This window comes from Monopterus albus, unplaced genomic scaffold (genome assembly GCF_001952655.1).
Source record: "Monopterus albus unplaced genomic scaffold, M_albus_1.0 scaffold14.1, whole genome shotgun sequence".
Taxonomy (NCBI): Eukaryota; Metazoa; Chordata; class Actinopteri; order Synbranchiformes; family Synbranchidae; genus Monopterus; species Monopterus albus.
The window spans coordinates 3,064,819-3,091,666 of NW_018127894.1; the positions used below are offsets into that span (position 1 = coordinate 3,064,819).

The following is a 26,848-nucleotide window of genomic DNA, read 5'->3' on the forward strand; positions in this document are numbered from 1 at the left end:
ACACCTTTGTTTTCATTCTTTGAGAGGACTTTACACTGATTTATTTTAATTGCCTGGAGGCGATATCCTACAATTAACCTCAACTGTAACTAATACTTACCCTAACCTTTATCTAAACCCTAAGATTACACCAAATCGTCACTGTAAAATCCAATGATTTACATAGTGGGGAGCACAAGGAAGGACTGCACGCACACGCACACACACAGTATATATTTAGCCAGCACCAGAAACTTTGAGGGGATGCTTTGAGTAACAGCTTCCTCAGAAAGATTAGTAAAGCTGCAAGGTGAGACGTTTCCATCTCTGACCTGAGAACCCATCTGGAAGTCTTCAGAGGAGAATGGACCCAGATACACAATGGAAGTCCCTGAGGTCTGCTATGCAGTGCACAATTTGAGCCTCCCCTCATTAATATCACTTGAGGAAAATAGGGTGGAAGGCAAAATTGTGTCCATGTGTGCAGCACAAAAAAGAAAAAGAAAAATGCATGTCACAGTGTGAGTGATACAGTATTGTATACGCATGGAACCACCACACACTGCTCAGTGCCTGTTGACCGCATTTTCCATCATGTGATCAGTTTGTCTGCTGCAATATTCTTTGACAGTTTCAGACCCTTTTCAGCACTCATGCACGGTCACTCTAATCTCTGGAACCAGCAGCGACTAAAGTATCCCTTCCTCTGCAGTGTCTCAATCTGCTTGCACGCAATAACATCTGGTTTTGGTGATGGTCTCAGCTGCACCAGCACTCTTGTATTTGTGTGTTTTTCGACTTTGCGGTTGCCCCCTTAGTGAGACACAGGGTGAGAGCTCATGGGAAATATGCACTCAGGCAACTGGCATCCTGAGGACACATGGGGAGGAAATGAAAACAAGATTTCTGATTATCTCATACAACATGATTGTTGGTTTAATTGGTTTTTCATTATACATGTGGTTTCTGAGTAGCTTCTGGTATCACTTGCAGTAAGGAGGAAGAATTTGGTTTATGATGATGTATTTGATAAGACCAGAGTGATTGATAACTTCCATAATCCAAAGAAACAAGCAGATTTATGTAAGTGCTTTTAGCTACTTTTGGATTGGTAATGTTGACTCAGGACAGGACTGAATGTCCAGTGTAATTAGTTTCATGATGCTAGCAGGGTCTTCAAAGGTATCCTGTAGATTTTTAAACCATCAGCACAAATGTGTTTCGTGTCTTCTCTGAGTATGTGTAGGTGTTGCCTCTTGTTCTTGTTAGTAGAACAAGGGCTACATACAAAGCATAGGCCCAGAAAGTATCCCTCAGCTGCACTGTATTTAGTACTAATTAGCAACATTAGCATGCTAAACTAAATGGTGAATATGGCACATGTTATCTACTGTTACATCAGCATGTTAACATTTTTATTGTGAGCACGTTACCAAACTTGTGTCAGCATTAATCTTAAACCACTACAGGGCTTTAGTTCAGCCTCACTGAGCTTTTAGCACATCTGGACTCTTGTTGTAAACAGAACACTGTGTTAGCAGTGAAGAGGCACTTCATCAGCTGATCAGCCCTCAGCAGTTTAGTTTATGCTTCAGCATCCGTGACCTATTGTTATGACAGCTGAACATCTACCAGCTGACCAGTGGAATCCAATCAGATTCACACAGATGTACAAAGCAGCCTTTATATCCTGATATGTCTCCCTATTACACCCTGCAGCAGTTTTCACTATCCTAGCTTCATTATGTGTTCAAGCTTTTAGTATTGCTGGCTTTACTAAGATCTAAAAGTCAATAATACACTCGCCAGTCACTTTATTGGGTACACCTGTACAATTGTATGCTCCTCATTGCAACACTTCTGCCTTAACATCTGTGTTTATGAAGCTGTTTATGAAAATGTGTTCGTTTTTGGTGAAATTGTCATAAATATATTAATTCAATTATATGTTTATTATTGAGGTTATAGTTAAAGGTGGTGGTGTACTGGACTACATTATATTCAGAGGTGTCTCATATTTTTGTCCTCCGCAGCTACATGCACGGGAGGGTCAGAATCTCTGCATTGAATTGCATACAATTGTACAGGTGTACCTAATAAAGTGGCTGGTGTGTGTACTGTGTATTTACAACTAGGTATATCTAAATTCTGTAAGAATTCATATGTTTATTATCCTTGCAGAATCTTCTTTGTTGTTTGTATTTCGTGACAGCTTCCTGAGAGATCGGAGCCTTTTCCACCAAATCTAACTCAATATTCATTTGCAATAAGTGGCCATTTCCTCGATGTCTCTGGCTGAATGTCATTACTGTAATTCTGTTACATGCACTCCATTTATGCCCAACCTTGTCCATGAGGTTTAAATGTGACTATATCCTATAACAGTATGTGCTGAAAGCAAACAAGCCACCGAATGTTCAAACCCTTTCACTGACCCTCAAATACAACACAAATCAATCTAACACCTGGCTGTGAAAAGGGGCTGACATAAAGCAAGTACTTTAATTATTTTTGTTGTTTGTCCCTGGGATTCTTTCACAACATCTCTGGATTCATCTCAGAGGTTCAGGAGATGTATATGCCCTCAGGGGCCTGGCAAGAAGCCAACAGGTTTCTCTTCAGATGGGTCTTGTTGCCCACAACTCACAGGCACTGTCTGATTTGCTTTTATGAAGGGCAATAACAGAACTGGTTGAAATAAACAAAAGCTCAGCCAGGTTTACTGTAGCCTGTCATCGGAATACAAGTCATTAAGGAGAATTTACAAGAGAAGGGAGGGATGCAGTCTGAATGTGAGAGAGGAAATGAGATTTATAAACAAAAAGTAATTGAAGGCCTTTCTATAACTTTAAACTAGATTATAGATGCCCTGGAGCTTTAAATGCTTGATGGTAATGCCTATCATAATGTTAGAAAGTGAATTGTAAATTGGTATATTTACAATTGTACAAGAGTTTTTCTTTTTCTCTCCTCCACTTCTTAAGGAATGACCTTAAGACCGGAGAGACCTGCTCCTTTGCCAGATTCGACTCAGACCAGAACCAGAATAAAACAAATCCACATCCCTCTCATCATCCCACCGCCGCCAACCAACCCCAGGCAGCCCAGCATGCACACAGTCAAGATCAGCCCGCCAAGTCAGCGGCCCAGCCCCAAGGTGGAGACGGTGGAGACGGGCGAGGCAGGACCGCCAGGGTACATCCGCAGGGTAACTGTACGGAGAGGCTCTGAGGACTCGTCTAGTGTGCCTGTCAAAGGGTTTGCTGGAGCACCAGGTGAGCAGAGTTAATGGTCAGCATGACTCATGGTGTTGTAGCTATTTTCACAGATCTGTTATTTTCTAATTTGTGTAAAAAACTGTTTTCACTTTTGTTTTAGTTTCACTCAAGAGCAAGTGGATTCCCTGCACAAGCCATGACTTGGCAATGCTTTAAATTATAGCCTACAAATTACAGAGTAAATACCAACAAAATACTAAAATACTATAGTTACCCAGTGGTATGCACAAAGGAAGAAGTATTAAAGGATAAGGAGGCAACACATTTATATCCATAGAAATAAATGTTAAATCCTTTTTACATAAACATATGAATAAAAAACATAACACAGCAGCACAGTAAAAGTTTATTTGAAAGTACAATATATATATTTTCCTCTGTAACTGTCTGCAGTCTTATAGAATGTCAGATACAGTAAACTGCTCCAGGTTGTTCTCTAGATCTGTTTTGACCGTCGGAGCCTACGTCAGTGTTTTGTTCAGCCTCTTAAACAACCTTAAAGTTGTTATTATTATTATTCTTATTCCCTGACCTCTTGTCATCTTCTGCTGTAAGTTTTATTTTTTGCTGTTGAATTATGATATGATTTAATGGTGAAACTGGAACCTGATCTCACAATGACAAAGTAAATTTTATGACATTCATTCATCAACATGTCTGGCACTGCACCGCATGTGACGTACTATACAAACAAATCAGAAATGATAAAACTTGGAGCTGAGCCTGGGTTTTGTTCTTATTAGCCTTTTTCACCCACAACAAAAGGTTTAATTATCCATTAATTATCCACACATAAGAGTGCTATACCAAAAAGGCTTTTGCTCTGAATTGAATTAGTGTAATTGAATTGGGTTAATTAACTATCTAAGCTGCATATAGGCAAGGGTGGCAATGGAGAAAACAATAAAATACAGGCTTTTGTTTTAGCTTTCACTTGGGCATGTTTTGGCAGCAGAGGAACAGTGACATCAGTCATGCTGCTACTGTGTACTGATTGTGTGGGAGAAGTTGTCATGTAACATTCCCATTAGTCCAAAATGTTACCCTGTGAAACAAGATGTACATTTAGAAACCCTGCACTTCTTCAGGCTTTGGTATAGAGTTGTTCATTTTGTCTTTCTTGGATTTATGTGGGACAGAAACAGGACAAACACCTGCAGGTTTAAATCTGTTTTGTTAAATTCATACCTTCTGTGGGAAACTACCACATGGGGTTTTGCCATACTGCTCAAATGGAAAACCAAACCACGGCCTCTTGTGAGAGTATTTGCAAACTCATATCTTCAGATAATGCTCCAACCTAATGTGTTTATTACCCGTTTCTTTTGCAGGCTATCCTCCTCTGCAGCCTGTGTCTTTCAAACCTCAGGCAACCACCCGTCAAGGTATTGTAGCAGTTTGTTATGAAGTTGCATTGCATGCATCTACAGGCTCTGCCATTCCGCTACATCAGGGTGAAAAAAGGAAAAGCTGTGAATAATTTGTAGCCTGGGAGTACAAGGGAGTGGGAACTGGATGTCTTTAGTTTAAGGATGTGTGGGTGGACTTGTATCGAGACACTTACCAGAAAGTTTTATCACGGGCTGCGTGGTAAATTTTAAAGTGATAGTGATGAAGGAAATAGTATTATTGGAATAGATATTAGTTATATTCACTGAAATGGTGTATTTTTTAACTACATTTCATAAATTGATTTTGTATATTCATTTTCAAAACATACAACTCGAAACTGACACGAATGAGACTGCTGCAGAAATAAAGGTGTCATTCCTTTCAGCTCATGGACATGACAGTAGCAACACACTACTTAACTCTTTCTTCAATTGTATCTTGTAGTTCCCATAGCAGCAAAAGTGCCATGGAACCTGATGTATCAAGCTCCACTTGATTCACCAGGTAGATTTCAGCATCAGATCATCTTTCTTAATTTTAGTAACTGCACGAGTAAAGAAAAAAGTACATTATAAAGTGAGAAATTCAGAGGATTTATCTTTGAAATTATGTACATGTACGTTTATGGGTCTAGTTTCAGTCGACAACAGCGCCTTTGCAGATCCCTTCTGCTTCTCCGCTGGCCTCACGCAGCAGCCCTTCTCTGGAGACTTTGGCATCATCCGCTTCAACAGGGTCCTAGTCAACGATGGTGGACACTACAATCCTCACACAGGTACACATACAATGAAACAAACAACGAAAGCAACATTTAACAGCTGAAAAGTCACTATCAATGAGACATATTGTAAAGTTCCATTCTGTAGCTTTAGGTTTGAAAGGGACATTGCTGCAAAGATGGTGGCTTGAAACCAACACTGCATACTTTCAACCCTGGCTTTAAGTGGGGTTAGGGGAAAGGGTTAACCCCTTACCCTAAATGTGGCCCTACACCTGCTGAGGGTGTGAACTTCTGGATAATAGTGACTAATCCCTGCCGAGGTCACCAGTCTGCTATCTTGTCTGCAGCCAGGGCCTCTTAAATTCTGGGTACCATCTACACGGCAACTGTAAATTGTTGTACATTTCTTTACATTTGACCTTAAGGACATTTTTCTCCGACAGCTGTTTTGAAGAACAAGGTCCAGGGCTCAGGAGCAATAAGCATTTTACTAATCTTTCCTCTACAGGGATCTTTACAGTGCCACTAGATGGCCGGTACCTGATTTCAGGCCTGCTGACTGCAAAGCAGGGTGACCGTGTAGAGGCTGTCCTGTCCGTGTCTAACCGCAGCATCCAGAGGTTGCAGAGCTCAGCTGCGCCTGGAGCTAGTCAACATGGGGGCTCAGCTGGTGGTAACTGTGGCTGTGAAGGCTCGGTGTCCTTCAGTCTAATCCTGTCCTTGAAGAAAGGAGACCGTGTGGGCCTGGTGAGGACTGGAGGCCAGCTGGCCACCACTGAGGCCAGGGAGATCCTCTCCACCTACAGCGCCATCTTCCTGTATGCACCACAGGCAGAAAGATAGCTGGAGCTCAGCTGGGCAGGAATAGCAAGGACTAGTTTGTTCCCAGGAAGCTAGACCAGTGGAAAAGTTGAAAAAACCAGTTTTCACTGACCTGCTGTGAAGCAGCTACTTCACTGCACAGTCCCGTTGGGGGAAGATTCTCCGCTATAAACTCAGTTAAGAATTAATTGTAATTTGTAAGTCACTGGCTAAAGCTCACCGAATACAGGCAGCAGTATTTGTTTCTAACAGATTATCAAAATGCTTTTTTGTACCTATTGTGAATGTCTTGTGTAAAAAATGTTTATAAATTAACATTAAAATAAAAACTACATGAACTTTAAACAAAAACCATCTCAGAGACTATGGTCTACAAATCAGTGGAATATAGGCTATTGTTAGGTAATAAACCTTGATAAATGACCTTAAGCTTGAGCTCACATCACCTTACTGTGTAATCTACACTGTAGAAGATTACAACTGTGATTAATAAACAGAAAGACAGTGAAGTGGAATTAGCAGCGACAACCTTAGAACTGCACTGATAAAAGCCAGGTCAGAAGGCAAAAACTCCAGTGATTACAATTGGCTAAGTCAAGAGGTTGTGGATGAAAAATACATTTTCCCTCTTCGCATCCTACAAGAATACTTCAAAAGCAGAACCAGGGAGTACAAATGTTAACTTGGCTGAGCTTCTGTTGACCTTTAATTAAAAAGAAAAACACTTTAATTTCATTTACAGTATAATAAATATAAAAAAAAAAAAAATCCCGATTCACATTTTTAAAAATCTTTCATATTTGTGTTTGGAACGACCTGGGGCATTTAAACTGCAAGAACACTATTAATGCATCTTAAAACCATAACCAACTGGATAAAGTTAGAAGCTTGAGGTCACTGTTGGACTTTAACACTCAGACTGGAGACAGGAAATGTGTAGCACACAGTTGTATTCATTTAAACTTTTATTTAATACAAATATGACCAGAAGCCACACTTTGTTAGCTTTATTAGGTCTATTTTTTTTTCTTACAATGGAATTTGTTCATTAAACAGCATACACTTAAGGTATTTCTGTTGGTCAGACAATTAAGTAGACTTCATAAGAAATAAAACAAGAAGGCGTCAGAAGACGAGAGAATGTGATGATCAGCATATACACTGGATCATTTTCCGCAGCAGTTAAGTGCATACAAACATATACCACGTATCCTAGGGTCAGAGAGAATGAAGTGTGATTCTTCCACACAAGATGTTTAACTTTCACAGAAAGAACGGAATTCTTTTTGTTAATTATAAGGTATATCTGACTTCAAACATCATACAGAACAAGCAAACAAATCTAAGCAAAACATGCATCTTAATCGTCACAAAAACATCGGAGCTAGATTGAATGTGGAAACACTTCAGCAAAATGACGGCTAATATCTGTATATACTGTCAACTGTGCTTTCCCCTCCCAATTAAATGCATTTCTCTGTCATGTCTTGCTCCTATGTGATTTGTAATCCTTACTAGGGTATTACTGTCACACTTGTGCTGGAGGGATGATCCACGTCAGTTAAGTGTCGCATCGTTTCCTAATTCACACATAATGCCAATTGAAGCGCTTCAAAAAGCTTCCTCTATGGAGTCAAGTATTTCCTGGTTATCTATGAACAAAAGCAACTGGCTCTTCTTCTGTTCAGAGGCACATAATCAGTCTTTTCTCTCTCTCTCTCTCTCTCTCTCTCTCACACACACACACACACACACACACACACACACACAGGTTAAGGGATGGTTCTGATACAGCTTCATGTTTTCCACCACTCCAAAGGGACATACCTGTTATTAATCCCCACAACAACTATTTCTATTGATAATTGACATATTCCAGAATAGCTGATTTGTCAGTGGTGCCAGAAAGTCACTCACAACAGAGGTAAAACTAGAACTCTTCATCTTGCATCAATTGCATACTCTGGTTTGACTATGAAGACCATCAGTGAAGTGCAGATGGGTGAGGGGTGTGCTCATAAGCAAAGGGTGTGTGATCCCATCACCAACATCATCAACAGCAGCAGCAGCACTCACTATTTAAGTATGTAGGCATGCATACACTTGCATCATCCCACAGTTGCCCTGCAGAGGACACTGCAAACAGAAATCCTTCATTTAAGCTCTTTCAGATCAGCCTATTTCCACTGTTCCAGAGAGTTATCTTTTACATTTACACACACATATTAATACTAAAGCCGCTCTTTGAGGTTTTCTTAACAATGTCTATGTGCTTTACATGTTCAAAGCTTCACTGTAAAACAAGGAATACATCTCGTTGTAAAACTGGATACAAGGCAAAAAAAAATCCATACACGTCCTAGTAGTTACTGTTAAGTGCATGTGTTACCTGTGATCAACCACAGAAAACATCGATATGAAGTACTTCCACATTGCATTGGTGTTAAATTACTTTTTCAAACAGAGGCATCATGACAGAAAATAACTTAAAGACAGCAATTATCATAAATAGTGACTGCATTGTTAACACACCACTTGCCAGAACTTGTATAACAAAATCAACACTAAAATAACAGCGAGACAATATCATGAAGCGGTTGCATTTTGCTGTTGGAGTCACACACACCAAAGTATCTTCACATACTTGTAAGTGAAAGTATATATCAAGTGTGACCTTGTACATCAATACCAAACATGACTCTGAAGGTCATCACCTTTCACCAGTAGGCGCCTGGAAATTAAAGACTGTATGGTTTGTAGCTGGCGTATTGTGCCACCAGCACCGGTTCACTTAACTTTTTAGGAACAAAATGAAGCCTCTAAATAAAGGCTGTATACCTGCATCAAGGCAAACACAGGAAAGTATCACTGGCACATAACTAGTGCCTTGCGTTAATTGCCTTTCCTGTTTAAACGGTACCTTTTTCACTTCTTCAAGCTGTTCAGAAGAATGAGAAAAAGGTGATTAAAGAAAGCTTCTTCTGCACAGCTCAAACTCTAGTGCTAAGGGCTTCTGTCACTCCCTTGACTGTAAAAGCAGAGCATCCTGTCAGACGCTTCAGAGAAAAGGAAGCGTGGCTCTGATCTTTATCCCTGCACAGAGTACAAGAGTGCTCACTGGGTTCCAATGCCTCCACAGGCAGGAGGAAAGATGATAATTTGACTGGTAATTAGCCTCTTGTCTCTCAGGGATGGGGTTTTTCAGCAATTCCCCATCAGGATTTACTTTACTGGAGGTAACTTCCACTCATCACTAATGGATAATTAACAGTTTACCAGCTTTTGCATTTATGGTTATAACCCTGTTACTGTCACACCCGCTGGCGTCTTGTGCATCTTGAGTGCTATGGAGGGATGTGGTTCCAGTCCATGCGTTTCCTGGAGATGCATTCAAGTGCACGGTCCAATTGCATGTGTTTCTATACCTGTGTGTCCACATGTGCTGGATCAGAGCAGCTCCTCGGGGCTGATGTCTGGTATGGGCTGTCTCCAGTAGCAAAATGAACTGTACTCTGGCATGAGAAAGGCCTCACTCTGCTCTTTACACAACAACGGGAACACATGCTCCACAAGCTCACTAAGTCTGCCATAACTACGGAGGAAAGGACAAGATCAGAGACAGAGTAAGTGAGGACACAGAGAGAGGCAGGTCAGATCTGTTAAATATGAACCATTAAATACTGATATATGGAACAATTATTGGAGATTAACAATTGAAATTTACTGAGTACAACGGCAATTTCTAAATGCAAAAATAAAGCTTAATACTGCATTTTATAGCTACTTGTACACAATGCTAACATGGTATTACCTTGTAAAGTTCGTATGGCAAACATGTTTGCAAACTCTTGCCTATTTACACATCCAAACATTGGCATTAGCATTTCTGGACAGATGACAAACTCTTTTTTGAAGCTTTGTTTTATGCTCTACAAGGTCCTGAGGCAAATATCTGGCTCTTTAGCTGTTAAATGCTCCAGTAATTTCACCAGCTAGTTGCTAACTTTGTCTGCTGCTGGGCAGGTAGTGTACAAGTCAGTTAATCAGAGCTTTTGGTTGAAAACGAGGCTGATGAGGTGTGAGAGTAAACCACAACATTAAAGCAGTGGCTCCTAAAGCCAAAATAAAAATGCTGAAAGATGCCACAACACTCCACAAAGCTTTGCAGAACTGCAGAGTTGACTGACAGATTCATGCAGGTTCCTGACTACGACTGACGCCTTTCACATTTCAAAGATAATTTCATTAATTCTTAAAACTAATTATTGATTAATGCATCTAAGATTTTTTTCCCCCCACACTCAAAATGTGTCATTTGGTGGATATTTTAGAATACAATGAGTGCACACAGTTTTGGAACTTGTAGCACTAATTCTGATTGGGAATATTGGCACTGAGACAGACAAGACCAGTGTGTTTGTGCTTACGAGGACTTGTTGCCCTTGGTCTGTTCCTGGATCAGCTCTCCCTTGGGGTTAACGGTGAAGATCCTACAGACTGGAACTCCTACCTCCTTATATGCAAACACGTCCTATATGAAGGCAGAATGGATCAGGACTTAGTAAGTGATCTAACTGTTTTAAAAAAAAAAAAAGGTAGCCACTAATATTAATAACAGAGGACTTAAAATCGATTGTTTTTCATTGCTAGCATTAATAAGCACAACACAAGCTTGTACTTTCAAACTATCATTTTTCTTCTTAGATAAATTATGTTAATTGTCTTATTTGTATAAAAAGCAAAACATGATTTAGCCATCTGAGAACACACTAGTCTTTAGAAAGCAGCTCTCATAGATAACACACATTGATACAGACCAACATAAGTGCATTATAACTTCACAAATTTCATGTTTCTGTTCCACCTACTGCACGTAATGGAAATATGTCTAGACTCATTGCTTTGGAGGGCAAGTGTAAAACTGTGCATGTTCTTTTTTTATGTTGTGTTTTTTGGCGAGCGTTCGACAGACACCGGTTTGATGGATTACCCGGTGCTTCATCGGGATGATGGTGTTTATGCAGCTGAAGATGGGATGCTGGGCCTGGGTGAGGCTCCTTCCCACAGGCAGTCATATGGGACCATACTCTGCCAGTGACCTCAGCTCTGGTTTAGCCAGATTCTGATTTCATATGTTTGTGTCTGCTAATTGATGGCCAAGCGTCAGGCTGATCTTACAATACATCATGACTACATCAACTTCTGGAAAATGGCTCACTGTCACGTAAAAGCAAGTGCTTTAATGTCCTGAGTCTGACATCTTCAAGCATCTATTAACTCACATTAGCTCTATTCCCAAAGGCGGCGTAGAATGGCTGCTTGTTATGCTGGAACAGGTTCTTGATGTCTGTAAGGCATTCAATCTTGAAGATCTCTGGTTTCTTCTCAATGACTTCCCTGAAGGAAACGGACATTCTCATTAGAGCAACACAGATACAGTATTGCATGCCCTTAAAATGGATCCGCTCTGAGTTTGTTAACTTGGCCAAATTTAGTTTCCCATATAGCTTTTTTTTTTTTTCCTGGTATCTTTTGATTAGTTTGTTTTTTCCCCTTTTACATACATTAAATATACATATAATAAGCATATAAAATTCAGTTCGTGCTATTCTGTTTGTGTTGTGTGCATATTTTAGCGTGATGGCAGGAGCTGGGTACATAAATTTAGTGATGCCAACCAGCCGCTGACATTTATGTCCACTAAAAGCTTTGACAATATGAAAAGTGTTATGTTAATGTCAAGTTAAACAACTATATCACAGTTCATTTAGAAAACTAGTGCAGCACTGAATAAAATAAAAAATAGATCAGCTACATCCTGCAGTAAATCTTCATCAGGACCAATCATTCTTGTATTGGCTCACAGCTAAATTGTGCAAAGAATACAAAGCACCTTTTTCAATGTCATTTGGATTAAGTTGCCAAGATTTTTATGTTAAAACATAGTTAAATGAAGACTTAACCAATCTTTGTGAAGTCTCACAGTTGTTCAGAACCAACTGTTAGAACCAGGACATAAATCTACAAATTACATGCTTAACATGAGTACAGGAGTTCTAGGAGCTGACAGCAAGGCTACCAACACATATCACACCCATTTAGTTGGACTTTCATGAGTTTGAGTTTTCTGTAGCTTTAACAGCTTCAGCATATAAAAGGCTTATTATAATGAATGAGGATCTGGAGAGTGGGGAAGGCTGAGTCAGAGAATCTTGAGGCTATTTAATGTGAAATTCAGTTTGCAGACAAAACAGGATTTAAGTTTGAAGAAGAAAAATATGGGGTTGTTGGAAAACAATATTTGCAGATAAGGAGGATTTAATGTATGTGATGACTGCTGGGAGACAACAAGTATTTGGCTTTAGAACACAAACAGGTTGTTTCTAGTGTATGTACCTGTGGAACGCTGAGAAGAGGCTGCTGGGAGACAACATGAGAGGTCCCTGGGGCAGGATGGTGCCTCTATCATTGACCCACTGCAGGTAACCTCTTGTCATATCCGCCATGCCGATAGCCCGAGCTGAGCAGTACAAAAACTTGTAGCCATTCCTGCCAACAGAGAGAGTGGTGCTCAGTAACTGCTTTTCCACTGCATTTTAATACCATGACCATCATTAGCACCTACAAAAAAATATCAGTTTAATTAGATCAGTTATATTGGTTCCTTTCATTATGTGCAGACGTCATACCAATTACATGATAATTTTACTGAGGAAAGATTCTACTTCCTTACTGCCTATGGTCACTAGTGCCTATTTGCTCCTGTGTGTGTGTGTGTGTGTGTGTGTGTGTGTGTGTGTGTGTAACTAAATGAACAAATATGGTCAGGGTTTAAGTTTTCACACTTATAAAAACAAAGTACCAAATGGTCAAATACTGACATGGAGATTAACAGTGTTTCTACAAAATTCTGTCTTGATTACAGCAAAACTTAGTCACTCACCTCAAAGCAGCCCACACAAACACAGGGACAAAACATCAGCTCCACAGAGCCACGGCCGGGAATCAAATCCAGACAGTGCTAACCACTGACCAACCACTATCCTTCCTCTGTGATTAATCAGTGTTGTTGTGCACTTACTCGGCTACTGAGTGGTAGAGCTTGGCAATGCCCTGGTGGGTCCAGTCCTTCCCCAGCTGTGGCAGGATCTGTCCAAACACATCTGACCTAAAACATTCAAATATTTAATGACACAATGACAGAGATATCCCCAGCTACAGTATCAGACATATCACTCAGAGGAGTATGTGTGTGAAAGAAAATACAGCAGATCGGCAGTACAGACGGGTCACATAAAACTCCAATACAATTTTACCATTTCATTATAAATAGAAAACTGTTCTGGGCTGTTCTCAGATAATGAGGATTACCGGCCCATGGGCACAGTCTCAGACTCAGCTTATGGCAATGTGTGCTTGCAGACTGAAATGTAAATCCGCTCATTATAGTGCCTGTGCTCTCTGCCTTGTTATTCAAACAAACCTACGTCACAGGATGGCCTAAAGGGTCACACGGATAATAAGCTGCAGTTAATCTGGACCTGTTTGATGTTGACCAACTCTGAACCTTACAGAGCGGGCATCTGAAAGACGGTAGATGACAGTTTTGGCCAGCTCCAAGCTAATTAAAAAGCTTAACATGAATGGAATTGGATTATGGCCTTAATATGCCATTTTAGAAGGACTCAGACATGTCTGTGGCAATAACATTGAACCATGACACTGCACAAAATGTCAAAAGGAGGGAAAAATATGTAAAATTATCCTTGGTTTCTCTTAACTCCACATCAGGGGTCATCAACTATATCTACTCAAGGGCCAGAATTTTACTTAGTGGGGGCCGAACTTTCAACAACAACAACAACATCTAATTACCATAATGTCATTTTTATTGTCCTGCATCAGTGTGAACCAACACCTATATACTAGCCCTACTTGAGTGGTAGAATGTTAACGTATGTGAACCAAAATAATAATAAAATGAAATACTCAATGAGAATATGAGTTTATCCCTATTCTTGCATGAAGACACAGCACTAACCCCACTCCATTCATAAAAGGCAAGACTTCTATACTGAGGACAAGTGGTCCATTCGGCACATCCCACAAAATAACAGGAAAGCAGCTCAACAGCTGTGGTAAATAACAAATACACTACAGATGTCCGGATCCTGACAGCAGGTAAAATCAGTCCGACCTCTCTTTGCACCGCTGTCACTCACTGTTTAGTTAGAATTTCCTCAAATGAGCCACTTTTACAAGGACACACATTTACTTCTTCGATGTGGATATACATTGTGTCTATTTTTGTATTTTATGACGTATGATCCAAACAAAAGCAGATGTAGGTGGAGATAAAATGGACAATGTATTTAACAGCCTACGCTCTCCTGCGGACTGCAATCTGCTTCTGGCAGATGACCACTTTTGATACAACACCATAAAGACAGTGATAACAATATATTTTTTATTGTATTATTTTTTAAAAATACCCCCAGGACCATAGTTTTCCCTTCTTCATCGTGTTTCTGTAGGCTCCTCTGTGTGCTTTTTGTACAGCAAGTGCTTCCAGTGCACCCAGTATAGGACACAAGCACAAGCAGTTGAAATCATCAGAACTCCTAGTTTTCCAAAAAGCCAGTTTGCTGTCACAATTTCTACCTACCAAGTAACACTATAAATATAAGGCATCATTACAGGCAAGAGGCATTATGAAAATGTTACTTGGATACACATACTTGGTGATGGTGCCATCAATGTCAGAGATAATGACTTTGTCATCCCAGTTCCATAGGTAGATGGTGCCCTCACAGCGGCATGTGCCCTGGTATTGGGTAGTGATGCTAAATGTCACATCATTAGGTCCCTCCTTTAGTTTCAGACTGGCCTAGTAACACAAAAAAGTGGAGGCATTTGTGTAGGGATTGCTATCCAGTGAGATTCGTTTTGCCACAGTACAGTGACCATGTACAGGTCTTCAGAGCCCCCTACAGACTCTAAATGGAGTAAACACATGCAATCCACAGTTAGCCAGCAGGGGGAGCTCTAAACTACAAAATAAACCATTTAAGGAATAAATCCCATTGACAACAATGGTTTGGGTAATCTGATTATTCTTCTCATTCACTAAACTACTTTTCAAATAAAAATGAAGATAAATAAGAGTGCAACTTAATAAATATGTTAAGTTGCTGGGCAATAGAATGCTACACTTTAAAATATATTAGAAGATTTTGAGGAAGGAAACATACTATATGTAAGAATGTACTTACTATCTGATCAGAAGAGAGGCGTAGTGACTTCCTGTATGTGTGGCTCGGGTGGTGCTGCCCATCTACTGGCGGCAGTCTCTCTTGACAGGATGCAGTGCTCACCTCCTTGGCCTCTTCATCACTAGAGGAGTCTCCTGCTTTAGGCCTACACAGAAACAGTAACAGTTAAGTATTCATTTTTCTGACTGATAAATTCTTCACAAAACAAATTCACTAAGCAAAATACAAAAGGTTTGGATTGTACATGTCCTGAGACTTGACCTGTCAACTTTGTTCTCTTATAGTATAATGTGATTATGCTGAGTGGTCATAAAAGAATGGGTTTATAATTGTGTGGATGTTTTTTACCATGGCATGAGTTTACCCTATCACTGAATTCACTTATAATAATAATAAATCCTTGATATCACTTACGGTAAGGCCACTTTCTCCTGAGAAATAGAGGGTCCTTCCTCCTCCAAATGAGACTCATCCTTGGTTTCAAGCTTAGTTTCTGACTGCAAAAATGAAGGGAGGAATTCTCAAGACAGCAAATCAAATTTCTGAAAACAAGACTAACCACACTGATGTAATTCAGACTAGAAAGAAAAACTGATTTGACACACACCTGCTTGATTGTACTATCCGCTCTCTTTCGCCAGAACCACCAACGGCCTGACTTCTTTGGCATTTTCTCTTTCACCCACGCCTCCTCTGTAGCCTAGTATAAACAAGAAGACAAAAGCAATAAACAGTGAGGTAGCTGCCAATTTACACAGTCATCCGCAGTTACCAACAGTACACAGAACCAGATGTAAAAATAAAACCTCATTACCTTTGGCAAATTCTTCTGAAATGCTTGTAGACTTAAAATCAAGGGTGCAGCTAGAGCCCAGTTATAGTATCTGAGGACACAGAAATTAGAGCCAAATATTGATCACGCAATAAAAACACATCTCGCCTGTGAAATTAAAATGCTTGCTTACCTATTTCCTATCTTTACTACCAGGTTGGGGTTATCTATAATTGCTGGATTTTCAGCAAACTCATGATAGGTGATGATATGCTCCATGAACCTTTCTGCAAAAACAGAAGGGAGAGGGACATTAATTAAAGACAGATGAAAAGGTCAGTGATGGTGAGCCATAACATCTTACTTAAAACCACAGAGAAAGGTCAAGAAACCTTTTCTTTCACCAGCCACATCAGCAAAATGCTTCTAAAAACACTTCAGAAGAGCTTGTGTGTTTTATTTTAGTGACACAGATAAAAATCAGAAAACTGAGTGGCTGAAACATTAAAGAGCTGCTGGGAATGAGTATAATACAGGCATGTGTGGCCTTAAGAGAAATGAATGGCTAAACAGTTTCCAAAGTGACTAATACAGTGAGAAAACTTTGTAATTACACAAAGAATTTAGCAGATTTGGCAGTTTACATCTAATGGCTGAGGTTAACTTTGTCTTACATAAATACCAAGTGCACTGTAAACTGCATTTTTTATGATGTACCTTTGGATATTTCAGCATTTTCTGTGAGGCCTCCACAAAGAGAAAGGGTGACGTCAGGGAGGTCGCTGGCGGAGTCAGAAAGACACTCTGTCCCGCTGTCAGCTGCAGCACTTCCCACTGACTGTGGAGACTGTGAACCAGAGTGCATCTCTGTGTCCATCCAGTGCTTAGTGGCTGCCTCCGACTCACTGGAGCAATAGAAGAATACAATCTTTAAGGCCTTCTGTGTTACCATAGATGTTTGGTCAGTTTTAAAACTGACCAATTTAACTTTGTTTTTTCCATTAAAATTTATAAAAATTGCATTGCCTCTTCCAAGAGCTAACCTCTTAGGGAAATATCGTGCAGCAACATCAGGTTCAAGTACTTTTAGGTCATCTAGGTAGATATCCTCAGGACCCTGATGCTGACTCCTCTTTGGGACACCTGTGGCCAGCAACATCATTACTTATCATTTCATGTACTTCATAATCTGATAAGGGTTGGCTAGGAAAATGACCTAGCTTACCTTTCTTCTTAGAGGGTGAATCGCTCTGTTGGCTGTTGGAAGGGGTGGAGGTTGCCACATTGGGTGGCAGTACATCCAGGGGCTCTATGGATGTTAAAGAACTCACGGAGGTCACAGCGCTGACAGATGCTTGTGGGTTTACAGGTGCTACAGTGTTGACAGGAGTGCGTGGCTCTGGCTTGACAACGGTACATAGTGAGGAGGAGGCGTCACCTTCCTCTGCAATCTCTGTAACGTTGTTCATGGCCTCAGAGCTGAGGATGACGCGGAAGTGGGTGCTCTCTGATGGAGTGATGGTCACTGTTTTTAGTGGCTCTGGTTTCTCTTTTTTAGTGACCTGGATATTTGGATGACAAAAAGGATACTATTAATATGTGAACACCAAGAACTATTATGAATTCTGGTTGAGAAACATGGTTACCCTGGTTGTTTCTGGAAACTCTCCCCAGGTCCACTGCATGTGGGACTCAGCTCTGAGTAAACTCTCTGAGGGCGTGACCATTAGTTCAGAGTCACTCTTTGGGGAAAAGCCCTGAGACAGGCTATGACTAAACAGAAAGATAAAGAAATGCAAAGAGTTAATAAGATAAGAGTCTATTTACATGTTTCTGCTGATCAAGTCAGTATATACACCTGTCATCTGCTGGCAAGTCCCCGTCAGACAATGGATAACCATCAAGGCTGTGTCTGGCTGCAGGTAATTTTGGATCAATGTCACGTATTGTGGTTGCGGAAGGTGACCTAAATGGAGGTTGCACAAGATGCATAAAAATTATCCAATCTATATAAAACAGGTCTTGTGTATAATTTTTTTTATTTTCAATTTTAATTTAATTAATAACTAATTTTATAGGAAAAATCACTGTTCCTGAACCCACCTTGAGATATGTGCTGCAGCCTCTTCATCAGAACTCAGGTCCATCTCAAAGATCTCCTCATTTTGCCCGGTGCTTGACATAGCAGCATGTGTAGCAGCAGATACATTAGCAACAATACCATTTGTTGCAGCAGTATTGACTGACATGGGCAGGGTCATGTCCTCTCTTCGGGGGTCTCCCTTGTGCTTCTTCCGCCGCTTCTTCTTCTTTTTCAAAGCCACAGTGCTGGGAGCAGGAGGCTCAGGCGCATCCTCTGGGTCAGCGGGGTCATCCTCCACATCTTTTGGTACCCTGTCCTCCACCTCCGAGATCCAAAACAGGTGATTCTCAGTGGGGATTGGAGAGGTGGCCAGATGGGCAGGAACAATCTGCTAAAGGATCGAGTGAGAAAGTAGGAAGGTGAGAATTAGGATACGTTTAAATATGTGCAAACCAAAGCAGCATTAATGATCCCTAGAGTCAGCATCTTGAAGCCTATGACTCAGGTCCAGCAGAGCAGGGTCATCACTGCTGAAATGTCACAATAAGAGCTTAGAACGCTTGAGCAAAACGTTACCAGTCAAATGTAGGAACTTAACAGTGGAGTAATATTTCTTCACCCAACACTGCCATACACTCGTTCAATGCAACAAATTATAAACCCAGAAATATGTTGAAGTGTAACAAAAAACTAATTTGCAGTCCATTCAAGTTTCACTACTAAAATGTACCAAAATATTTCAGAGATGCTTACATTCTGCTGCTCAGCTTCCTGGACAAAAAAGGCCTCTCCATTGTCGCCAAGCTTCATGTGCAGGTCTACAGGCTCTCCGTTCACTTCGATGTCAATCTGAAAGAATTTGTCAGAAATGACAAGTTGATACCTCTTGGCCAACGTAAAAAAGGGCAGGACTTGGGCTTACTTGTATCCATCTGTGTGAATCTGATAGTGCCCTTTTAATTAGACCTAGTTTTATTATACTTCCAACACTGTGTCAGGACACAGAGAAAGTTGGCAGCTACTGAAAGTCCACAATGTCTATTGGGGCTTTTACAAAATTTATGAAGTGTATCAGTCCTCTGGGCTTGCATTATGCTGAGCCTGCCAAGAGAACAGGGCCATTCATGTTTGTCAGTCAAACTCTGAACGGACCTAGGGCCACTCAGAAACTCGACATCGCAAAAACCAGGTAATGTCTGGCAGGGGCAGACTTGGACTCAATTTGACTCTGCTGACGTCCTCTGCTGCCAGTGTGGTTTCTCACCAGCCCCCAAATTTAATTCCACCCTCTTGGCATTGCTAAAGGGAATTTATGCAGTGAGTGGTGGCTTAGAATGTAAATGCAATTAATAATGAGCTGGAATAAATGGAGGGTCCTCTTCAACCTTTCACAGTCAGTGACAGGTTACATTTCCTGGAATGGCTGAGTTGTGGATTACTGGAGGAAATTCAGGCATAGTACTGGGTTATTTCTCTCTGACAGCAAGAGCCAATGTGAGTCCTGAAGCTCATATTACGTTCCATGAAAAAGAACAGTAAATAGAAGAACTATTTAAGTATGACTGAGTTTAGCGATTATCCTGGTGATTTTAAAGTTAAACAGAACTTCAAAATCATTTGATTGCCAACTAAAGTGACAGCCAAAGTTAATTCGTATTTGGCTGGTGACTACAGTTTAATTCCTAATCAGAATTTAAAAAAAGAATCTGCATTTTAGAAACAAATATCACATAATTTATTTGGTCCAGCACATTCTAGGAAAAAATACATATATTTAACAGCAGCCCTTGTGGATCTGATAAGTGATCTCAGGGACACATCCATAGCTTTGTTACACAACAGCCCTGTGGAGCCCTCCTGCACGCTTCCTCCCACTCCCACACATTCAAGTTGAGCTGTTGCCATAGTAACCACTCATTCATTCCTCCCCTCTGAGCCCATCAGCATTCTGGGTAGGTGGTGAGACAGTGTAAGCCCCAAACAAATCATCGCCCAAAACCAGAAGCAAGTGAATATGCTTCTTCAAGTCAAAGCACACCATCACTGTACTAAGAATAGAAATCATGAACAAGTTCATCATTCATAGTGATGTGGGGGGAAAAGAACATTAATTTACAATCTCATTTTATTCATTACCATTTGAGAATATTCTTTCTGTAATCTTCATACACTCAAGTAACATTAATTATACTCACTAAACAGGTTACGCTCACCAATACCAAAGCAGTTTTCCATTACAATTTCCCATTTAGCCCTACATCCACTTACTACTACTGAAAAGCCTTGCTCTCCCAACCCATCAACTAGGCCAACACAAAGGTGCTACAAAATTTTCTCCAGTGAGGAGTTCTATTAATAACACTGTTCCTTAACCATGATTAAACTGGATCTTATCACCAGACAAGAATACTGTATATAGTAACAGCTACTATCAGAGGGTGTAAAGAAGACAAATTTGCTATACGATTCAAAGACTCTCCATTAAAGTTATTAATTTAGGCAGAATCCCCAGATATTAATATTGAAAACCTGTGTGGTTAACGGGGCAGGCACACAGATTATCTAAGCAATGAATATATTTTATGTTTATTACAACATGTAGTTTTAATTTATATGAAACCAAAACTGAAGTTAAGCCTAGCTTCTTCAAAAACAAACAAAACCTCTGTAACCCTTATTAAATGTGATATGACCCAATACACCCATAAATGCTGGGTCAAACTATAAACTGTCTGTTTACAGTTTACGATCACTCTATTCAATATTGACCTATTATCCACATTAAAGATTCATTGAAAGGAAAGACAATGTGACCAGATGACACAGTGGTGCTCCACACTTAAAACATGGCTTAAACATGTCATATTTTTAACTTACCACTTTCTCTTTAGAGCGTAGAACACCCAGTTTGCCAAAGCGCACATGAAATGGTGAGCAGTGGTAGGTGCCATCTCTCTGACGGACAACCACAACATCGATGCAGCCTGATAACGTGGCCTGATTAATGCCCTTATACAGTTCTTTGACCGTTACCAGCACCTGACCTGCCAGCTGGCCCACGTAGTTCATGGTGTCCACCTGAAAAAGGAGGGAGAACAAATATTAGCTGGGTTAAGAACCAGACAGGATCAGGACCTAGTGTTTACCAAGACCATTTGGGTTCATCATGGATGTGAAATGTTTTCACTTCAGTTCTCTTGGTGTTTTTTTTCCTGAGCCGTCTCTCTGGCTATCCACTGGCTTTTCTTTTAAGTATCTTGTTCCAGACAATCAGGTTCTTATTTGTCTTTTTCTTTCATTTCTTAGACCTCTCACTGCTTGGCCTGCCTGCCCGTGTGGTGTCTGATCTCCCAACCTGCATACAGCTGACAGTGCACCACTGTTACCCTGTCACTAGCAGCTGTCCCACATGAGCAACATCAGAGGCTGAAGCAATAAGAGAACCTCATGCAAGAGCTCCCACTGTCCTGCCCCATGAATGCAACTGGGCCTACAAATGTAACTCTGCTACAGACAATGCCAAAAAGCTATTGTTTTGTGGTTACAATTACATGGATTTGGATTAACTCTGCACACTTTCTAAAATTATTCTGCCACTTGGAGGAAGCCATTTGGTAGACTATACATTATTTTGCAAAGCTGCTAAATCACAGAGAAGCTACACACAAGCCAAAATTTACTGTGGCGCTTTTACTGAATTTAGCAAATAATCTAGTTCACCATCATCTGTGCACCATGACGCCAAGTGCCAACAACTATTATCTTAGCAAACGTGGCTTTGGTTTACTCAGGTCAGGGTTGAGTTTAGTGGGGCTTGTAAATACATTTCCCTGCTGACTTCATTGGGTTTATGTAACCTGAAATACACCCATCTCACACTGACCTTTTGTTCAGAATCATGAGAGCAGTTGGTGGTTGGGAGGGGGAGGGGGTTGGGGTAAAAGAGTAGGGGCATTTATACAAGGCTGGCATCATAGAATTATGGACAATGTCATATTTTTACCCCATGAGTAGGTTGATATCTGTCATATCAGATGTGCAGGGCAACTCTGAATAAACTGTCACACTTTTAGCCAACATAGAAAGGTAAACATCATGGAAATCAAACTCTACAAAAGGATTTCATGATGTCTTCTGTCAACAACAATCACGAGGATCTCAATCCTAAAAGCTGTGCCCCACATTTGACCTCAAAGAAGATGGCCTTTTGGTTACTCTCAACAAAATACTCATCTGGAGAATGACATTAAAGTACAATCTGAAGGAAAACAATCAGTCAAGGGCCAAAAATCTAGATTAGCTAAAATACTGGAAATGTCTGTTGTTCTAGATTTTATTTTACAAACTTATACAAATGGTCATAAGACACACTGCATGTGTACTGTGGTTTCCTCATCCGACCTGAAGAGTTCATACCAACAAAACAAAGTGAAAACTCAACAGCGTATTCTCTCCACAGGAACAAATGTTTTCTCGAAAAGGGAACTTCCCAGGGTAACTTGCTGATGAACAGGGGTGATATGCGCATTTACCTACACAATCTGTCACAGATTTCATTCAAAACACATTACAGTGTTCAATGCAGTGATGACTCGTACAGAAAGGTCACGCAACACCTAAAAACCAAGATGAAAACTGTAAAACAGAGATAATCTGTTATCTCAGAGTGACCAGGGAACTAAAACAAAGAAGCAACAGCTCTTAACTGCAAAATGATTTCACTGTGCCATTGTCAGGTGTAAAAATGTGCACACGGCAAGCTGGTGATCCAGCCTCTGTATGTTGCAATCGTACTGTATTTCTAGAAACTGAAAGAGATGTTGTTTTTGGCATAATTACATGTTATGAATTTGAAGCACTTTCACTTTTATTTTGACACCAGAGTAGCATACTGGAGGAACATTAAGTCCTCCATTCCTGTCTTCTGAACACCAAGACCAGAGAGACACGGTATGAAGTCCGTCAGAACAACAATGCTCCAAACATTGGTAAAAGATGATTATTAATTTGAGAACAGTCTATATTAAAGACACCCTTATGCAGGAGCTGTCTGGAAAGGTGTCAGTGTTTAGTTAACCAGAATGAAGTCATGTGTTAAACATGCTTTACCTGATGCTACACTTTTTTTTTTTTTCCTTCTGAGTGTCAGCCCACAAAAAGAAGTGCACACAAATAGCTAAATTAACAGAACAGTCTTGGGATTTTAGATTTGAGGATACCAGCCTGAATATTATTTTGACCATCTCAAATACAAATGCTGCTGTCGCACTCTCTCCTTTAACAGTCTAACTTATCCCTAAAAACATTCATGAACGTAGCCCTGAAACTTACATCACTGTAACCAGGTACCAAAGCCACTAAGCTTGGCTACAACAATACATCTATAAACCAAGCAACATCTCAAACAAAACAATGCAAGATGACTAAGCGTAGTAGCCCTCACAATGGCAGGCCCAAAGACCTGTCAACACTGACTCACCAGGGACCAAGACGACCTCTGAGACGAGGACTCATCCTGTTCACTGTTGTCGGTGTTGCTTCCCAGAGACTCTCTGTGCACCCAGGATCTCTGTCTCTTCATCACTGTTAGTGGAGTTCAACCTCTTACCTTACTGACCTCAGGATACTCCACTGGGACCAAAGTTTTCTCTCCCTCAGATTATGATGGTAATGCCCTCCTGGCATTCTGAACCCAAAATAACCATTCCAGGGGTGAAAGTTGTTATATCACTTCCCAATGGTGCAACACTGTTATAAATTTTTTAATCCTGCCTGTGGACTATCTTTTGCAGGATACACACTTGTGTTGATCCAGTCAGCTGACAGGACACAACGTGTTCAGCCAATGGGATGGCCTCTTCAAGGTGGTGGTATATGGCTGATAAGGGACATGTTTTTTCTCTGATAAGACTACAGAGGAAAAAAAAAAACCAAGAAGCTCTGCATCATGATGTGCTTGCACAATCACATGTATGGTACGATCATTGCAGCATCAGCTTGTTATTATTGATGACTAATCAAAATGGGGGGCCATGACACTGATTGGCTGCAGTAATCAATCAATGAGATATTTAATACATTGGATTTCAGCATGTTGATCTTTTGCTGCTCACTACTCTTGAATTTTGATATCCTGGACATGTGAACATAAAGAAACCGGTGAACTTTCTGAAGGCATGACCTGCAGGGAATCATCTATATTAAATAACAAAACAGCTTGCTAAAATTAGCCCAAATGCTAACATGAGGCAATAGTTCCTTATCTACACTCAATACAGACACTTGTGAGACTGTATTGTAAGCAGTGATGGATTCAAAACATGTTGTTGTCATCAGGAGGTTCTCGCTGACCCAGCTTCAGGAATCCTCCTGCCTTGTTTAGCTCCTAAGTATAAGAAAACATAGTGCTTCAAAAGAGGCCTCATCTCTACTGTCCCATCTGCTAAGTCCTTTGTAAACACTACCAAAGGAAACACACTGCGCTAAAGGCTGTTGGTTCCTCCCCCTCCTGTGTTATGAGCTGTCCTGGATAAACAGATCAACACTTTCATTTAAGAAAAAAAAACAAGTTATACAAAACGGCATGACTTGTACTCTGCTGAGTCACAAATTATCAAGAAGGAACTGAACACTCTCTAAGCCAGAGTCAACACAAAAAGTCCCATACAATTAAAAATTACAAGACCAGGCATGTGAGTATTGTAGACCTTCTTACTTTTAAATCTGGAATTAACATGTGCACATGTGTTTTCACTGAGTGAGAAGAGCCAGGCCTGTGACTGAGCTGACCAACAGGACCACACACAGTTCATGTTACACTCTTTAAAATATTAGGTTACGCCAAGCTGTACCAATAAGAGACAACTCATTATGTGTGTAACATAAACCCTGACAACCATAACCTGTGGCCGTCAGGCTGTGATGGCTTTCATTTTTACAAACTGTGCAATACTAGAAAAATTGCTTTTTCATAGGATTGACAATTCCTTCTTTTTTCCCCCCATGTGCCAAAATTCCTGGCTGCTTGGATACACAAAGCAGAAATGGTCAAAGCCCTAACACTAGGCTAAATCATCCAAGTAAGAATGTAGCTACACTCTGTGAAAAAGAAGAAACTAAACACACTGTGAAGTGTTTATAAGTAATGAGGAAAAACAAACAAACAAAAAAGCATCTCTTACTCCATCTTCCTGAGAGGGAAACCAAGACACATGCTTTTCATGCTGAATCAACGGTAGTGTTTAACACTAATCATTGAGAATCAATGTGTAAAACCAAGTAAAAACTGAGACCAGGCTAGTTGGAGACTGAACAATGTACACACAGCTGCCAGGTTTATTGGTCCATCTAATGGATTTACAACAATAGTCCTGCAATAAATTTATATCTGAGCGGTACTGATTAAACTTCAAGATATTTTATTACTGTTGTTTATGGGGTTACTAGTGTAATGTTTTATAATGCTTCATCTACACTTACAACATGCAGTGGCACAGCTCCACAAGCTACATTCTGACTAAATGACTATTATTTAACACTTATCCTAAAACATTTTCAGTAATAACATTTATGAAAACAGGATTTATTACAAAGCTGTTATTTTAGACTGCAGTAACTTTATCTAGCAAACTCAATTAACGCCCAACTGAGTACAAATATGTTAAAATGGACTGCTCGATGATATTTCATAGTACAGCTGATTCAAAGTCAGAGTTTTGTAAGGTTACCTCAGACTGTACGACAGACAAGAGTCTAAGTCAATGATTAATTGACGCTGAGAGACTAATGTTACACAAGATCTCTAACGCGACATGAATAGAAACTGTGGAAATAAACAGAAACAGAAACTTGAAAACGAACATTTATGGTGTTACGTTAATGCCAACTACTAGCAAAGATTTAAACCATAAACATTAGGACAAAGCAGTAAAGTAAATGAATGGGAGTCAGCTAACCGTATGCCAGTGCGTTAACCTTAGCTAGCTTCAATGTTGTCGTTAGGTCTACGCTCCCGTTAAAAGCAAACGGTGATATCAGGCAGGAACCACTGCTAATGCAAGGTCGCTGGTTTCAACGAAATACGGATACATTCATTTGTTGTGTCATGAGTGAATTTCCAAACCAGTCGCTGTCTGACTTGAATTCAACCACCGAGGCTAAACCATCTTAGCCAGGTTATATGCTAACACTAGCTAACAGTAACGTTAGCATACGGTTCACTCGGAAAACTGTGTTCTCACAGAGAAGAATAAAATAGCCTGAAACCACCCTTTCGATAAGCATTTACCTTTCTGTTACTTCAGCGGAAAGTTGCCGATGAAAGAGGTTATAAAGTCTTCAGTTACTCCCCATACCTTTGTCAGAAAAGCTTCTCAAAAGCCTCCTGACACGTCCGTGCCTGGACCACCGTGACTGACTGTTGCTACAAACAGCGAGCCCAAGTTAATGGGACAGGGAGCCCCACAGTGGTGGCGCACTCACACAGCTGCTATTACCAAGACGATTTATTCACAGATGACAAAGACCGTG

The 26,848-nt window shown here is 40.3% G+C and overlaps 2 protein-coding genes across 4 annotated transcripts in view; one reads left to right on the forward strand and one right to left on the reverse strand.

The window, feature by feature from the left end:
• Nucleotides 1-7,954, forward strand: part of emilin2a (elastin microfibril interfacer 2a) — a 16,907-nt gene extending 8,953 nt beyond the window's left edge. Inside the window, exons 6-10 of the mRNA XM_020591330.1 lie at nt 2,964-3,254; nt 4,589-4,642; nt 5,094-5,153; nt 5,284-5,424; nt 5,879-7,954. Of these exons, the coding sequence (XP_020446986.1) occupies nt 2,964-3,254; nt 4,589-4,642; nt 5,094-5,153; nt 5,284-5,424; nt 5,879-6,213 (881 nt within the window). The 3' untranslated portion in view covers nt 6,214-7,954. The remainder of the gene's footprint in view (nt 1-2,963; nt 3,255-4,588; nt 4,643-5,093; nt 5,154-5,283; nt 5,425-5,878) is intronic.
• Nucleotides 7,185-26,848, reverse strand: lpin2 (lipin 2). 3 transcript variants are annotated; one of them, XM_020591334.1, is made up of 20 exons: nt 26,607-26,848; nt 21,197-21,397; nt 19,073-19,168; nt 18,340-18,710; nt 18,095-18,202; nt 17,883-18,009; nt 17,462-17,798; nt 17,280-17,379; nt 16,954-17,141; nt 16,430-16,523; nt 16,279-16,348; nt 16,072-16,164; nt 15,879-15,961; nt 15,465-15,609; nt 14,931-15,079; nt 13,274-13,360; nt 12,589-12,741; nt 11,475-11,589; nt 10,620-10,723; nt 7,185-9,784 (listed from the first exon to the last, which is right to left on the reverse strand). In XM_020591334.1, exons 2-20 carry the CDS (start codon nt 21,386-21,388, stop codon nt 9,640-9,642), a joined length of 2,757 nt encoding a protein of 918 aa, XP_020446990.1. In that variant the 5' UTR covers nt 21,389-21,397; nt 26,607-26,848; the 3' UTR covers nt 7,185-9,639. The 3 variants fall into 3 exon arrangements, with proteins under 3 accessions (XP_020446990.1, XP_020446988.1, XP_020446987.1); XM_020591332.1 differs by lacking the exon at nt 26,607-26,848 and adding an exon at nt 23,799-24,056 and having other exon boundaries at nt 18,340-18,707; XM_020591331.1 differs by lacking the exon at nt 26,607-26,848 and adding an exon at nt 23,799-24,056.